We start from the raw sequence: 17,839 nt of genomic DNA, 5'->3' as shown, positions 1-17,839 counted from the left end.
GTTACTATTAGAAGATTTCCGTACTGTCTCTACGACTTGGTCCCGATGGGCGCAACGCGGGACGTACAGTAAACGAAACAGAAACCAAGCAATAAGGAGTAGTCTATGCTATGGTGGAAATTATTTTAAAAGAAACTTCGTACAATGTATATTTGTCGTTTTTTCCATCTATCACATGGCTTAAAAGTCGTTAGGGCACAATATTGTTTTACAACCGAGCATTACAGTGTACTGGAGCATTTGGAATATAAACGACATATTAAACATAGCATATAATTATGATCTTTTTTCTGAAAAATACTTTAATTCCACAATTTACAAATAAATTAAAAGTACTGAACACATGGCACAGCCACTCATTTACAAAATTCTTTTAAAATAACACAAAAACACAAATGTAAAATACCCAATTTAAAGTCAACAGTATATTCACACAAACATGTAAGTACAAATACTATTATACCTAATTTTCATACAATTATGCAATACACCTAAAGCACCTACAAATTACAAGAATAAAAATACGGACTACTTTTTAAAATATGCCGAATTTGTTTTTATAATGTCAATAAAACTATAAAAACTTACAAATGTTATCGACATATAGCTACAGTCTTCTGCAGTTATTCGATTTTATATTGTATAAAATGTTAAAATTATCTTTGATGTAACTATTTTAAGACTAATTAAAATATGCATGAACAATTTGTTATAACATTAATATTTATATATAATCTTATTAATTTTAAAATATGCCTACACTGATCAATTTATATACATTTAATTAAAATTACATTTCATTAAAAAGTACAGAATCTGAATTATTAATGAAAAAATTGTTTTTCTCTCCTAACAGCACAAATTTGATTTTGGATCTGTTACTGGGGCGCACTTTATCAGCTCTTCCTAGATCCTATTTATTGGATCTGTTACTGGGGCGCACTTTTATCAACCCCGCCTAGATCTTATTTATTGGATCTGTTGGGGCGCTCTTTTATCAACTCCTCCTAGATCCTATTTATTGAATCTGTTACTGGGGCGCACTTTTATCAACTCCTCCTAGATCCTATTTATGGAATCTGTTACTGGGGCGCACTTTTATCAACTCCTCCTAGATCCTATTTATTGAATCTGTTACTGGGGCGCACTTTTATCAACTCCTAGATCCTATTTATTGAATCTGTTACTGGGGCGCACTTTTATAAACTCCTCCTAGATCCTATTTATTGGATCTGCTACAGCTTTTCATCTCCTAGGCCCTATTGAAGTGTATCTATTGCGTATTTCAGATCCCATAGGAGCAGTATAACGCTGACGTTTTTTTTTCTCAGAAAATTCATCGTTGTCTTTTGTAAAAGATTCGTCGGTGCTGGAACGAAAAGAACATTTATCCACAAAATATTTTTAATTGAAAAAGAATACTACCTGGTACTAATTGGTGATAATGATAATGATGATCACACTTATTAAATTATGATGATGTAAGACGAAAGTAATATGATGATAATTTAGCTACTAAGGAGTTGCTTTGGGTCAGGGAACTAAGTTATTGGTCAGAGATGTTTTGCCCTACTCTCTCAATCTGCTTAGAACAAAAAAATTCCACGGTAGGACTCGAACCCACAACATCCAGAAAACTAGCCTGGCATTCATCCCTCTAAACCATTCTTGCTAGGAATATAATATTTGAATCGTAAGAAGCAGGAAAGGTTTCTCAGTGTACTGAGCATAATGACGTTAGAGTAACATGTACTACTTACAAGAAATGGATAATAGCCACCGTATAATAAAGCACCAAAGCTGTCCCTAGCACGACAATTAAAATGATATAAACAGAGCTGCTGTATATAGATTCCTGAGAAGAAAATAGATTCATGTATGGACATACAAACACTGGCTTAGTACTTTTAGTACTTAGTACAGTCACCCTTAAGCTCTGTCTACACTATCAAACTTTATGTGACATATGATGTGCCCATATATGGACATGATGATGCCACATCACTACCATATTTGGGCATATCACTACCATATTTGGGCACATCACACTAAAAATTCTATTCAATTAATTCTATTGGAAATTTGTTTGGTCGTGGTATATAAATATCAATAAAATATGTTAAAATACACAAGCAGTTACAAAAAAGCATAACACATGATATACTTGTTATATTCCCTGCATGAATAGTCCAATAATTATATGCTGGTAAGCTCTGGACGATGCAGGCATCTATACCAGCATTTTAAGAGCTAAATGAAGATTTTAAAAATGTGAACACTGTCTCTCTTTTTAAGAAACTGTTAACTGCTAATTTTATCTAGCTTTATTTAAATGTATTCAATGTAGTGTATTATTTAATTTTGTAGTTAGTAAGTGTATCATTGTTTCATTTTATTTCATTGTAATTGTTTTATTATCTGCTTTGATAGTAATTAAGGTCTTTTTACATTTGTTTTTGTTGGTGTTTTCTTTTGAGCATGGCCTTACTGAAAAACAACTTTCAGTTGAGTTAAGTATCCGTGAATAAATAAAGCTTATTATTATTATAATGACGACATAGACCTTACCTCTTGGTTATCAGTATCATAAAACTTGTCACAAGTCAACGAAGAACAAGTACTGTCAATTAGTTTAGCTACAAAGTGAACAAGAAAACTTACACATGTTATATTCAGTAAACTACTTTCACATATTTACTTTATTATCTTTAAAAAGAAAATGAATAAATATGATGGCGATGAAAAAACAACTTACAAATAAAATCAAATCTTTCATTTTCTTTTATTTGATCAGGACAACAACTTCTTACTTGTTTCTGAAATAAAACATACAACTGTGTCATAAAAATCACTACCATATTTGGGCATATCACTACCATACTTGGGTATATCACTACCATATTTGGGCACATCAAAGTTTTTTGTCAAACTAATTTGATAGTGTAGCTTTAGACTAATAAATTATACAGTTTTCTAGTTTCACTGAATGACTGTAAAGGTCTGTTTACACTCTCAAACTTTATGTGACAACAAAATGTGATGCACCCATATATGGACATGATGTTGTCATCACTACCATATTTGGGCACATCAAACTTTTTTAGACTCAATAACTGTGAGTCCAATTGTGTGTCATGAAAACAAAAGGTCAATAATTGTTGTATCATATCATATTTTTGTGTATCATAATAAATCATAATCTTAAATCATAACATAAATCAGTAGCCTACCTCACACGAATCCATGAGCTGTTTCAGTCGTGCTTCATTGCACAAAGCTTCGTCCCAGTAATTTGTCCTTTTGTCACCTGATAGAATGTCACATCGCAGAATGTCACAGGAATCAGCTAAGCATACTGGATCACTTGGCTGTAAAAGTATTTTAATATTAAATGACAATTAGATGGTTGTGAATCAAAATGGAGGTTAAAAATCTGGTGGTGAGTTAATATCCCAGGGTGGGATTATATATGAGGACCAACTGGATTATCTTGCATGAAAATCAAGTGGTGAGTTTACACACCTTATAATATGATTGGATCATTTGCATCATACATCTTGTTAGTTTATGTTCCAGGGTCGGATTATATACGAGGACCACTTGGATTATTTTGGATGACAATTTACTACTAAAAACCTAGTGGTGAGTTAATACCCCAGGGTGGGATTATATACGAGGACCAACTGGATTATCTTGCATGAAAATCAAGTGGTGAGTTTACACACTTTATATATGATTGGATCATTTGCATGGTACATCTAGTTAGTTTATGGCTCAGGGTGGGATTATATATGAGGACCAACTGGATTATTTTGGATGACAATTACTACTAAATACCTAGTGGTGAGTTTATGGCCCAGAGTGGGATTATATTCGAGCAAGTATAAAATGAATAAAAACAGGCTTTATTACATTCAACAGATGATCTTTGTGTCTGTTTGTCATGTGTAAATCTATATGATACTCTGACACAAATATCTTGCCACAAATATTGCACACCCATCGGCCTAATTCATCAGTTTCTTTGTTCTGCTCCTGCATCAAATAAATATCATGTTTCAGATTCCACGGGCACTTGTCTGGAACTGTGTAGCCGTGTGTTTGGAATGTAGGAAAGAAATTCTGGAAAAAAAAATGTTTACAAAATGTAACTTAGTATTATTGAGTACCTTTTTGTCAAAGAATATAATTAAATTTGATATTTCTAACACAAAAATTGCTTAAAATAACTACTTTTAATAAATTTGTATTTGTTTTTATATTTTAAATATTTATATATATATTACATAATTTATTTTTAAATGATCTCATTATTGAGGATTTTAATCATTGTCGTTTAAGATTAGAAATTTTAAAAAATTTAAAATGTGAAACCTTTTCTAAAGTTTTTCTTGCTGTTCTAGATTTGTGTCTTGAGCATTGTTCAGATCCAGTGACTTCGTAGGTTACAACAACCTGAAATTAATTAAAATAATTGTTTATATTTATTTATAGCCAGGCCCAATAAATAAGACATAGCCCTACCTAACAATTTGGTAAGATAGCTGACAGTACAGTAGTATATAGGCCTAGTGGGCCTATAAAACAGATTGTTAAACAATATTGTTTTAAACATATAAATTGTTCTTGTCGTTTGAATAAAAAGAGTCTTGTATTCGTGAAAAATAACTGAGTCTATAAACAAATCAAAATAGCTAGGCCTGCAAAATGAAATAATTAGACAGGTCAAAACAAAAATCTACCCGGTCGGTTTCCGGGAGGATGAAGGTAGCTGGAACGGTAAGCAGGCCTACGTGAAACAACATAGATGTCAGGAGAATAAAAACTGACTCGGTCTCTACAGATTTATTTTTACTAATTATCAAAATACTTACAAGTAAAAAAACTAAAAATTGTAATGTGTTTGAGGAGAGAAAATGGTAACAAAACATTCTGTTGACATTTTTCGGCAGGTCTTGGCGAACAATACCAGGAGAGGGCGACAGACAGATAGTTTATAACATTTACAATTAATCGAATTTTGGATTAGATTATTTGGTCAGTTACTAGTCATTTCGACATTAAAAGTTGCAGCAATGTAGACATATCCAGTAACTAAACATTAGGCTATATCAGCATCAGAACGCAGAGTTAATATTCTGCCAGTTTTTGTGTCAAGAAATTCGAGAGAAATTCATGAATGAGTGTTTTTTCGGTCTGCCGCCCTCTTTCGGATTCTACCACATTCTTTTCTTATCTTTCAGAAATTCAGAATTCCGAAGTATGGCGGAAGACGTGATCTGGTAATGTTTATTTCGTTATTTGTTTTGATTATAAATCAACTTTCAGAGACACTGACATATTTTGTTTTGAACTATGAACCATTCAAGTATAAACAGTGTAATAATGAACGTAATTTTTAACTGTTTTCATGACTAATTTCTACCAGAAAGATCACGATTTTGTTAAGTACATTCTTAAAGACCGAACGAGTTATTGAGCAGTGTCTGTTGAAGAATTTATGACCGTCTGAATGCAGTTTCAGAACCTGTTTAATTTATTTACATTCAGAATGCATTGGCTAAGTAGGAGTTCCAGTGGTAGTGTATATAAGATAGATGTGCTAGAATTAAGCATAGGATCAATGCTAAGCCACAATGGAGTATAGCAGTGACTTTCGCAAACAGTTGTGTACTGCCTCGGAGCAGGGTGACTTATCAACGGTACAAACATTACTACAACACAACGACATCAAAGTTGATTGTGTTGAGGGAGAATCCGGTATCACACCTCTCCAGTTAGCAGCAGCTAACGGACACGAGGATGTCGTCCGCCAACTTATCATGGGTGGAGCAGCACTTGACTGCAAGAACTTTTACGGTTGGACAGCCTTGATGCAGGCTGCTAGTTACGGTCACGATAAAGTTGTCGCATTATTATTGCAAAATAAAGCAGATTTTAAATTAAAGAACAACCTTGGCGCGTCGGCCTTAACTGTAGCGGCGCGCTTTGGACATACAGCAGTTGTTAAAAGGTTGCTTGACACAGGGATTGACGTTAATGATGGCACAAGTAATATTAACCAAGGATTTTACTCAAAAGGGATTGGTGCGACTCCGTTGATAGTAGCTTCACAATTTGGACATGACGCCATAATGAGGGCGCTATTAGATCGCGGTTCAAATCCAAAACATAAGAACGAAACAACAGGGTGGAATGCGCTTATGTTTGCTGCTCTGAATGGACATATGACATCAGCGCAGATTCTAGTTGATCGAGGCTGTGATCCTAACGAGACTAATTACATCGGTAAAACAGCTTACGAGGTTGCAATGTGTGCTGGTAAGCGAGAAGCAGCAGGCTATTTAGATAGGAAAACAACAACAAGACCAAAAATAGGTAAGACAATTATCAGTACATTTTGATAACTATCATGGGGAGCACTAACAATAATATTAATAGTCTGCAAAAAAATATATATAAACGGAGTTTATAATGTAATTAGCTGTCAAAATTTATGGAAGTTTTGTTAACAAAACTAATTTTGAACACATTGTTTCTGAAATGGCTATAACAGAATGTTGTTAATTTTATATATAAAATTCATATAATACTAAATAAATCTTATGCTTAATTTGAGAGTGTATGCAGCTCAGTTTTTTTGCGCATTTATTACATTTCTTGGTCACCGCAGCTGGTAAATCAGTTAATTTGACCAAGGCAAATTCTAGTGCGAATGAGGCGTAAGTATGTTTGAATGCTGCCATCTGTTGAGCCTGTTGACTAGCAGAAAGCAACATCTGTTGTATTACCACTAATAAACTACATGCTTGATTAACCACTGCCATTGTCTACCTTTGTGTATTCGCAATTGTATCAATATTATAAGAAATTCAACAGTCTTAATATATATTTGTTGTTTGAATATATTATTTCTAGTTTTCAGGTGTGGTATTTAGAAATTCTGTCTCAACGTTTTTAAAAAATCAAAATTAAATTTTCTTTTTTGGTACAGTACATCACCCCTATTTAGGAGATAACCTTGTTAAGGACATTGCAAACTTCGTTGTGTCCAGAATGTGTCCCCTTAATAGGTGTTGGTGCTGCTAAATTCTAACCGAAAGAAACTGTTTAAAAAATGTTAAAAGATACTTTATTGAAATTATTAAATGCTACTGTTGACACTATCAAACATTATGTGACACAAAAAAATGATGGAAAGGATGATGTCATATCACTACCATATTTGGGCACATCACTTTCATATTAGGGCACATCACACTAGTTTGATAGTGTAGTTTAGTACTAGTATGTACTTTCGTATAATAAATTGTAATCAGATCTTTGAGTTTGTTCTGTAAACTCATTGTATTCATCATTGTTATGATATAAAAGGTGTACAAAGGAATTCATTTTCTTGCATTGTTTGTTAATAATCTTAAGATCCACGTATAGCCTCGCTTAAAAAATAAACAATAACTCTTTATGTTGAAGTACTACAATATATATTCAAAGTATGGATTTCTTTTGTTTACTTGGTTCAGCTAAGAGAGATCAAGGCCTATCTCTATTATCTGATATCTGACAGTGTATTGTGTTTATTTGTTTAAACGCAGACGAATTAGTTATACCAATTTCTCCACGATTTAAGAAAAATAATGTATGGTAAAAAGAAATTTTTTTCTGATACTATAAGGAACTTAGAATTAATACAACTGATACAAAAAAAGTTTAACAATATTCATAAAAAAAGTTGTTCCACTGCACTATGCCAAGGGTGTTAATTAGTCACTATCCAATTGAACAATACTTTTTTTTTTTTTTTACACCATATTTAATGAGGGTGATCCATCCAGCAATTGCTGATCGTTAGGGACCCTCAGAGGTTCACAAGACAAACATATACACAAGATGCTCTACATAAACAAAGTCTTTGGGAGTGGAGTTGTAATTTTGTCCTTAGAAAAAATCCTGACATGTGACGGGACTTGAACCCAGGGCCCTTGGAGTGGTAGCCAAGCATCATAACCACCAAGCCACAACTCCACTCCACTCTATGATAGCCCCAGTGGTTAGTTCATCTGCATATCAAACAAAATGTTCTGATTTCGAATTTCTGTTGGTGTAGCATTCTCATTCATAGATTTCCTCACTTTTCCTTTAATTACAAATTAAAATTTCATCTAATGCCTTTAAAGATGTATTGTCCCCCAAAAAATGAAGATTAATTAAATCAGAATTTGAATAGGTTATTTTGTAGTTTTAATCAAGTTAATCACTTCCGTAGAAAAAAAAATGTTTTCACTTATAAAATAACATAATAAATGGTTAAATTAAACCAAATATCTATTGGCTAACAGCTTTAAATTACAGTTGTTTTAAGGTAAATAAATTTTGTTTAGATCCAATTTGTAGTCAAAGTGGATAACTATTATGTGACAATAAAATGGCATTTCAACAACAGAAACATCAACAACAACAGTACATCTTTAAACCTTTGCAAATATTGATACACAATGGAGGAGATTGTACAAAGCAACTACTAACGAAAACACATTAGGGACACAAAAAGAGTCTGATAGATATTCTGTAATCACAGATTGTATTTTACAGATGCTTGATTTCTCAACATCTATAAGATACAGTGATTATTTTGAAGCATGTATTGTTATTCTCCTCTCTACACAACTTTGCAACGCATGCAAACAAATGAGTATATGACAGAATATAAAGCAAAAGAGAAAACAAAGCTGAAATATATATATGGTACCACAATACAAATAATGGAGACCTTATTTGTTGGTGATGTCTTATATGAAGTACCTAACGGCACTGATTACTATAACACAACATTTTAGGGTGGGAAAATCATCAGTCATTTTATAGACATTTACAAATCATTCAAGTTTTGTTTGTTTCTTTTGTTCTTGATACAGTGCCAACAACATCAAAACCAAAGATCATTGAAGCAGCAGAAACTGGTGACCTCAGACTTATAACACAGATCTTAGATGATGACCCCACACAGGTCGATACTGTGTCACCAGAGGGGGCAACGTCGCTTATGATAGCAGCCATGCTTGGAAGGATTGATATAGCCAAGATGTTACTACATCGTGGAGCAGATATTAACAAACAGGATTCTAAGAATGGTTGGACTTCTCTTATGCAAGCCACATTTTTTAGGTAAACATTTACATAATATAAAATAATGATATGGATTGGGGTTTGGAGTAATGGATATAAAAATAATAATATATATATAAAAGCACCTACTGTTGTGAAAACTAATCGCAGTACATATTATTATCCTGGTCATTTTTTGATCAAACACATATGGAAACATACTCCCATAATGCACTTAGTAATCGGCACAAAGTTGTGTCTTTAGCTTACTAGGTACAACCCATTTGCACACCTGGGCAGAGAGGGCAAACGTCAATAAAGTATCTTGCCCAAAGATACAAGCAATGCAACAAGAGTTTGATTCGAACCACACACCCTTACAATGATACAAAATCTTTTAATAAGCTACCTTACATTTTAATTAAAGGCACACAGAGTTTGTGAAATTTCTCCTGAGTCAAAATGCCGATGCCAGTCTCAAAGCCCAAGATCGATGTACAGCCCTTGATCTGGTTATATGTTTGCGTAAGTACCTTATTGTCTTGTACATGTTATTTTTTTCCCCAATTTACATAATATAAAATAATCATGCTAGCTACGACCCTGATACAGTAACCTACAACCACATAACTATTCTCAGCCTTTTATGTTGTATGTCTACGAAATGTTTAGATATAACTTTGTTGTTTTTTTTCAGCTGATTCAGACACTGAATTGACACGGATGTTGGCATCTGCAGCAATGCCTGTCCAGGGTTCTGCTGCCTCGTCACGCTCTCCAAAAAACAACACCGGTTCTGGAACATGGCTTACAAAATCTGACAAGCCACTACCAGATGAGAAGCCAAAAGGGGGATTGAAGGTAGGCCTATTAGTTTTATGCTATCTAGTTTTCTAAGACCACCATATAATTATAACAGTATTTTATCCTTCAGATGAAATGTTAAGGAGATGGTGATGTGTAGCACATGATCAATGGGTAAACAAATTAGGTGTCACAGCAAAATACTTCCTAATTCCTAATGATCAAATCTAGTGTATGTTAAAAAAAATTGAGCATTACAGTTTACATGAGTGAATTTCTATTCTTTTTAAATTTCAATTTTTAGCCCATTAGTAATCTTTAAGTCTATTTCGTGCCTAGCTTACCTAGATAAACCAACAATAGCCCTTTCTCCTCGAAGAGCGAGATATAACTCGATAAGTAATGATGATGGTGGTTTGTGAGGGCATAGTTCATGGACTATACCATTTGTGGAGAGGGGGATTCCATGAAAACGTCTACTTTTCGAGTTATATCTCGCTATTCAAGGAGAAAGGGCTATTGTTGGTTTATCCAGGTAAACGGCACTCATAGACTACCAACACCACTGTTGGTTTGTGTAGCCTGCTTAATTATCTATGTCATTAACAGAAAATCAACTAAAAATATTGTAAAATTCGGAATGACCCTGTTTAACAATTAATGTTAGGCTTTGTCAAAATTGAAACAAATATTATTTTGGTTTTCTCAATCTAGGCATGGTGGAATCGATTATCAAATCGTTTCCAAAATCTGAAGTTGTCTCGGACGTTAATGTCTGGCATGACAACCACTAAACTCACTCCATTCCATGATGAAAACAACGTGACTGATTCCGCTGTATCCATCGACAAAGAGAAGTCAGATGCAAGCATACAAAGAAATGGAAAAAAGAAAAGAAAAACCAGTGAACAAAAAGATGATTTGTTTTTGAAATCCATAATAAGTAAGAAAGAAAAAAAATAGTGTAAAATACAAAAGAACTGTACATCTATTTAGTCTTAAAGGGGGATTCTGGGTTTAAAATTGCTTTTAAATATCGTTTATTTATTAAATAAAAAATATTATAACAATATAGACATGTCAGAATGAAGAAGTAATAACGAGAAATTAAAAAAATTAAATTTTATATACATTTTAGGGTAAATTCATGGAAAGTCTGTTTTTCAGCAGCTTAGGGAAGCTCATTAATATTCATGAGATATTCACAAAATCACGTCATCAGTGGATTCCAAACTCGCGACGTCAAGCTTGTACGTTGTGTTTGTCAACTTGCATCTCTAGCTCTCTCCCCTGTCAAACGACGACCACCCGATCATTGTGAAATACATTTTTTGTAGATTTTCTAAGCTAGGCCTAAAGTGTAATAATAACAGTAGTAGCATATATTTATTTGACATTTAATGAAATACAAAATTTACTAGTAGTACAGATTTACGGAGTCATAAATTATACTATTTTTATTCCTCGAATAGTACAGATCGTATATCGGCTTCACGTACTAGGCTAGGCCTAGCCTAAATTCCATGCCACGATGGCTACGTTAAAACATTGGGGCCATCATGGGCCTAGCTAGCCTACTACTAAACGATTGGCCCATAAATAACAAAACTCAGTGGATTCCACACCCATCCTATCAACCAAACTCCTAAACAATCTAACCCTAAAACGTTCTACAAAATCGGCTGTAAATATTGAGGCAAAACGAGGTCCGATCGCCTTCCGCACGTATGGTGTCCCGATCGTCTAATAAGTAGGCCTAAAATAGGCCTAGTTTACTCTCCAAAAAAGCGGATACTGCATCAAGCAAGTAGACCAGGTAGTAGGAAGGAGACCTAGCCGATCCGGCCCAGTTAAAAATTGAGCTAGCTAGTGTAGTAGACCCTATGCGAATTGATACTACCAGGCCTTTTACTATAGGCTACACTTTTTAAAATTAGCAATACTTATGTTTACAAAATAATATTCCAACTCTCTCATTCGAGCTATATTATCTATACCATTCCGGTAGGTCGAGTCGACCTTCAATCAAATACTGTACATCGTTCATGTTGTGATTATAGACGGGGTATACTCGACCCGACCAGTTTGGTATTGTATATTGTATCTGCTTATCACGTGACGATGCCAGGCATGGGCAGAGAGTGAGCACGTGTATCGTCGTCTAGCTCTCCTCGCTCAGGAATGTATACGTTACGCTTCATTGATTTTGAAAGCTTTCCCTAAGTCAGTGCGAAAATCGGCAAACGTAAAGTGCAAACATATCTAATTTTTCACTGTTTTGATGGATTTTCATAAAAAATTGACTTTATAAATGGGAAGACCGACTAAAATTACATCAGATAAGTATAATTTTACAAAAGTATTTGATATGGTTAATGATAACGAGTCGTCGGAAGATTGACCATTTCACGAATTTCCTATTCTGTAACCACAGTGTGATTTTGCCGTAGCTGCACTTGTAATCTGGCCTCATTTCACAGCCTTCGTTCTGCTTCACTGGGCGCTTATATAAATTGAAACTTTTACCGTTCAAGAGACAAACAAATATATTTTACATTTTTTGCTATTCATTTTAAACCCGGAACCCCCCTTTAACCCTTATTAGGTTCTCTACGATCCCACGGCAGTCACTGTGCAGCGCCTACCACAAACGGCAGGGGCTGAGATGTACCAGTACACGGGGTAACCCCCTACTCTTTCGAAAGATGCACTGAGTTCTTTAAAGTGCACATGGGCCAGATGTGAATGCTGCACCACCAGTTTTAATTCCTTATCCGAAAAGACTTGTTCTACCACCAGAACAATGGTTGAGGAGTGCCTTGAACCTGTGCCAATTGTATAGATATGGTTTGCGGTGGAGCCTTGCGTCAACAGCTCGACCATTATTACCACTATATCAGTAAATGCATAAACACATATTTTTTCTTTTGGAAATGCACTGCGTCTTGATTAAGTCGCAAATTCTTATAAAAGAATTAGCATTATTTGTAATTATTTTTCAGGTAATGATAGTGGGCTTAGCAGTACGAGTCAATCCATTCAGTCTTTGGTATGTATGCTGCTGCTTCTTTTAAAAACTAGTCTAGGTATCAAGTTTGTCAAATCAAATTAAATCAACTTTGTTTGTTTCATGACCAGGTGTACATTGAAAAATCATTAAAATCATGCAAACAAAAAAATTAAATGTAATTCTTGCAGACAGACTAGATTTCACGTTAACACATTTTTACAATATATAATTTTGTTTTCAAACAGGTTGTTTTCATGAAAATAACACTTAAGTGAAATCCTTAAAAAATAAATAGTTCATTCAAGTGTGATTAATTCAACTCAATTGAAATTAATCTCTGATGGTTATTCATTTTATTTCAGTCCATTTTATCTCCAATGAGTACATTCCAAAGTGATAAACTCTTGCCAGTTGTTCCCCCATTTCATCCGCCACCGACCTTTGACCCAAATGATCGCTCTAAACGTCCAATGAATGCATCAAGAACGTCCCTGTCAATGCTTGCAAATGGCAAGGTAAGATAAGACACCATTAAGGTGTTGCACTCTCTGCTCTAAAGCTATATCTACACTATCAAACTAAGAAAAAAAGTGTGATGTGCCCATATATGGTGGTGATATGACTACATATGGTAGTGATATGACATCATCATGTCCATATATGTGCATATCACATTTTTTGTCACATAAAGTTTGATGGTGTAGACAAGGCTTTAGATAATGATTTTTGTTTCCATTCACCCTTGACAATATGTGAGTAATAACTATACAAAGGATGATATAATTCGTTTTAAGCTCTGTCTACACTATCAACTAGTTTAACAAAAAAGTGTGATGTACCCAAATATGGTAGTGATAATATGTCATTGTGTCCATATATGAGCATAATTTTTGTCACTTAAGGTTTTATAGTGTAGACAAAGCTTTAGTATTACAAAAAATGTAATCAAAACATATACTATCAGTTGCAATAGTAGTACTGTAGTAGTATCAACTGTTTGATGTTTTTTATTTTTCCAAAAAATCCTTTTTTTCTTTAGAATGTTGGTCCAAGACAGCCTCATATGAAATCAAAAGGTCTATTCACAAGGCCACACAACAAAAGCATTAGCCCGTCCAACTCAAACAACTTCAGCACAACCACTAGTCCGAACTCATCAGGTGGGGCTAGCAGCATAAGTCGACTACACAAGCCTACTAGGCTACCCGGTAGTCATAACAAGATTAATAGTGAATTAAAACATGGTATGTATTAAATATATTGGATTCTATAAGAATAAATCACAAAAATCTGGATTGTAGTTACCTTTGACCTTTGTCCTGTGAGTCATAGTGAAATGTGACATGAATGTGTATAAAAATCATGTTTGTGTATTATCAATAAATTTCACATTAATAAGTTTGTTTTTTTTGATTATTGTTCTTATTATCTTATCTCATTGTTGTTATTGATATATAAAATAACAGGATTCATGTTCTTTCAGGTCCAGAAAGTCCAGAATCTAAAGCATATCCAGACATTGCCTTCCTACCGCAGTCTGCCTTCAAAATAAGTCCAAAATCACAAGTTAGCTTTAATGAGTAAGTTTGATTTTGAACATTATTTACTACTGAGATCTTTGTTTCAATACGTGTAATGTTTCCTCTGCAACATATATTCACAGATCTTCTCTCCCCCAAACTAATTTTTCAGGCCTCCCCAACTAATTTTCAGAACCCCCTCCCCAACTAATTTTCAGGCCCTCCCTTATTTAGAAAACTGCTTTAGCATACAGTAGTCAATTACTGAAGGGTTAACAATATTCATATTGTGTCTTCTACCTACACTTGACCTCTTGACCTTATATACTTTACAATACCTTGCTTTATATTGTTATCATTATATTTTTATTGATATATTTTAATCTTTGTACAATCCAACAGGCCATCTTCCCCGGTTTCACCAACATCTCAGACATCGGGACTAAACAACAGTTCCACTTCCTCTACAATCTCAGGCTCTGCAACTCCGTCCAAGCAACGACCTCTTAGTGGTACCTCTCTTGGTAGCACTACACCTACCTTGACCCCCTCACCATCCCCATCCCCTAAGGGCAGACCAGGATCAAATCACAGTTCAGCTAGCCAAGCCAGCTCAACTCTTCAACCGAAACATAGCTCAAGTAGCGGTGTTAGTGAAGATGGTAAGATTCAATTTAGTTTCTACCAGGCAAACACATACAAGAGTGAAAACATAATCTCCTAGGTAGAGGTAATCAAAGAAAGTCTTATGTCTTAAGCTCTGTCTACACTTTCAAACTTTATGTGACAAAGAAACGTGCCCATTGACGTGATGACATCATATCACTGTCATATTATTTGGGCACATCACACTTTTGTTTTATAATGAAGACAGCAGAACTTTAGGTGTTAGTCAAGAGAATTGTTTGCATCGGATAGGAGCTCTTGTAGGCAATCATCATTGACTCCACTCATTTTTCATTAATTTTTCCATCTTTATTTATATTTATTCATTTTGATTTTATTTCCCCCTAGACGAGTTGTCGGCGTTACTTAGAAAATTGTCCCTAGAGAAATATGCACCAATATTTGAAGAACAAGAGGTATATTATTCATTTGATTTTTATTCATTTAATTCTTACATTTAATGCTGTAACAGGGTTTGTAAGGGCAAAATTGAAAACTTAATGATAATGATGGAATTTTACTATTTTACTTGGAAAGTCAATAAAATTGTGGGAAAAACCAATTGTGTAAAACTGCAAAACTTTCTTATAAAATAACATACACACGCCCTTTAAACATAGTGTTAAGGGGAAGTTGTGTCTTGAACTTATCAGGTACCCATTTGTACACCTGGGTGGAGAGAGGCAATCGTAAATAAAGTGTCTTGCCTAAGAATACAAGCAATGCATTGAACCCCCAATCTCACGATCAGTAGAACAACGCCCAGCACATTGAACCACACTTAAACAATACATAGTGTCATAAGGGGAATATTAATATTAGTTTTAATATATATATTTAATAATATTTATTGAATAATAATTTGTTACTAATAATTTGTATTGACTATTTTAACATTATAGGTGGACATGGAAGCATTCTTAAGTTTGGATAAGTCAGACTTAACTGAGCTCGGGATTAAGCAATCGGAACCACAAAGTCGTATGCTACTTGCCATTAATGAACTCAATTCGGGAAGAAATAGAGATTTCAAAACATAGGTTATCAAACTAGTGCATAACATTAACAATGGCCTATGCTTTGGAGTATTATTAATAGTATATAACGGTATACAAATAATGAATGTTTATGAGTGTAATGGTACAAATAATGGCATGAGGTGAATGATGAAAGGTTATATCAACGAGGCAACACAAAATGTTTAAAAAAGTACTATTAAACGATCGTTTAATAGTGCGTACTATTGCACGCCATGTGACCCACAATCGTCCAATCAAATGACAGGAATTTATTTAGGTGTTATATAATATTGGTTATTTATGAACACTGGTCAGATGTTTGCCGTACTATGACGTAATTGTACATTTATGTACATATTGAGAACACTTCATAAAAAAGTAATTCTCGGGTGAGACTCTAACCCATGACCTCCAGATCACTATTCTGGCACTCATACCTCTAGACCACCGAGCTTGCGCTGATGGCTAGGGTTGGAACTGACCAATTACATAGCTCCCTGACGCAGAGCTACTTCACAGTAGTTATCTATATCACTGTGTACATGTTTAACACACTTTTTGTATTTTGGCCTATAATGTACTTTCCATGTAACAGATTACAACGGTACCAGTGGTAAACAATGCATTGAGTTACCATAGACAGGCTTGCACCCTTTTGAAAGTTAGGTCAGGGTATGTGGGGGAGGCAGACTCAAACATATACCAGCACATTTTGGTAAAAGAATTACTCAAAATGATATTTTGGCTTATACATATGTAAGGACCACACACTAGATGATGTGGTTATTGTTTTTTTTAATATTAATAAATAGGATTTATGGATTTTATAATATGAATATTAGCATAAAGCTTTAGTACCTTGATAAAAGGAATAAATGAACTAGCACCTTCATGGTTTTCATTTTTGAAAATAAACAAAATCTACAAAACAAGACAAATTTACAAATGGCAGGGAAAATAGACCAATAACATTTTTTAAATACTATTTAATTTTTTTATATATTTAAAAAATATAAGTAATGAGTACAACTATTTAAGTAACTTCAATACATTATATGAAGGGGTGTTTATTTATATATTTATTTAGTTACATTTTTTTCTAGATAGAAATCAACCTATATATAAATTGCATTATCTGTGAAAACACAGCGATTTTACTAAACTCATTTTATACTGGTTCAACATTTTCTCAACTCAATTTTATTCATATTGCAATTAAATGTTAGGTGAATTTAGAATTAGTCTTTTAATATGTATTGTCATAAACATTCTGTTTTAACTCCCTCAATAATTTAAATGAATTCCAAATATTCTGTTTGGCAGTAATAATTAATGTAGAAATATGTGAACACTTTTAATGTGTTTCATAAAATTTGTATTATATGGAGTATTTTTAGACAACTGCTAAGTTCAGAATTGTATTAGTTGTATAGATATATATGCAAATACTAACCATATTTATATACTTATTAAATTATGTGTAAACATGAGTATTGTTTGTTATTAAGTATCACAGATTTCAATTACACATAAAGGCCAATTTACACAGATGGGTGGTAACGGTGATAACAATATAATAATAATAATAATAAGATTTATACAGCGCACATATCCACTAAAGTGCTCAAGGTGCTTGTGAAAACCATGAAACATATTAACCTTAAACCTAAATACTATTGATAAATTTGACAAAAACCGAAATAAAAAACAAGACC

General features: G+C 33.8%; 2 protein-coding genes across 4 annotated transcripts; one reads left to right on the top strand and one right to left on the bottom strand.

Moving 5' to 3' along the window:
* Positions 1-290: 290 nt before the first annotated feature.
* Positions 291-5,170, bottom strand: LOC144849861 (uncharacterized). 2 transcript variants are annotated; one of them, XR_013614011.1, is made up of 9 exons: positions 4,875-5,170; positions 4,375-4,455; positions 3,913-4,122; positions 3,231-3,368; positions 2,756-2,816; positions 2,569-2,636; positions 1,761-1,855; positions 954-1,369; positions 291-902 (listed from the first exon to the last, which is right to left on the bottom strand). XR_013614011.1 is itself a non-coding variant. In XM_078706948.1 (8 exons), the coding sequence occupies exons 1-8, from the start codon at positions 4,929-4,931 to the stop codon at positions 1,246-1,248; spliced, it is 834 nt and encodes a 277-aa protein (XP_078563074.1). In that variant the 5' UTR covers positions 4,932-5,170; the 3' UTR covers positions 291-1,245. The 2 variants fall into 2 exon arrangements, 1 of the variants encoding a protein (XP_078563074.1); XM_078706948.1 differs by having other exon boundaries at positions 291-1,369.
* A 110-nt stretch (positions 5,171-5,280) lies between these two features.
* Positions 5,281-17,624, top strand: LOC144849705 (ankyrin repeat and SAM domain-containing protein 6-like). 2 transcript variants are annotated; one of them, XM_078706716.1, is made up of 12 exons: positions 5,281-6,188; positions 8,924-9,165; positions 9,533-9,630; positions 9,803-9,966; positions 10,624-10,852; positions 12,912-12,958; positions 13,282-13,434; positions 13,959-14,163; positions 14,403-14,499; positions 14,842-15,101; positions 15,454-15,521; positions 16,008-17,624. In XM_078706716.1, exons 1-12 carry the CDS (start codon positions 5,637-5,639, stop codon positions 16,143-16,145), a joined length of 2,253 nt encoding a protein of 750 aa, XP_078562842.1. In that variant the 5' UTR covers positions 5,281-5,636; the 3' UTR covers positions 16,146-17,624. The 2 variants fall into 2 exon arrangements, with proteins under 2 accessions (XP_078562842.1, XP_078562841.1); XM_078706715.1 differs by having other exon boundaries at positions 5,281-6,378; positions 8,916-9,165.
* The last annotated feature ends 215 nt before the right edge of the window (positions 17,625-17,839 follow it).

This window comes from Antedon bifida, chromosome 8 (genome assembly GCF_963402885.1).
Source record: "Antedon bifida chromosome 8, ecAntBifi1.1, whole genome shotgun sequence".
Classification (NCBI taxonomy): domain Eukaryota; kingdom Metazoa; phylum Echinodermata; class Crinoidea; order Comatulida; family Antedonidae; genus Antedon; species Antedon bifida.
This window is presented reverse-complemented; position numbering and strand designations above follow the sequence as displayed.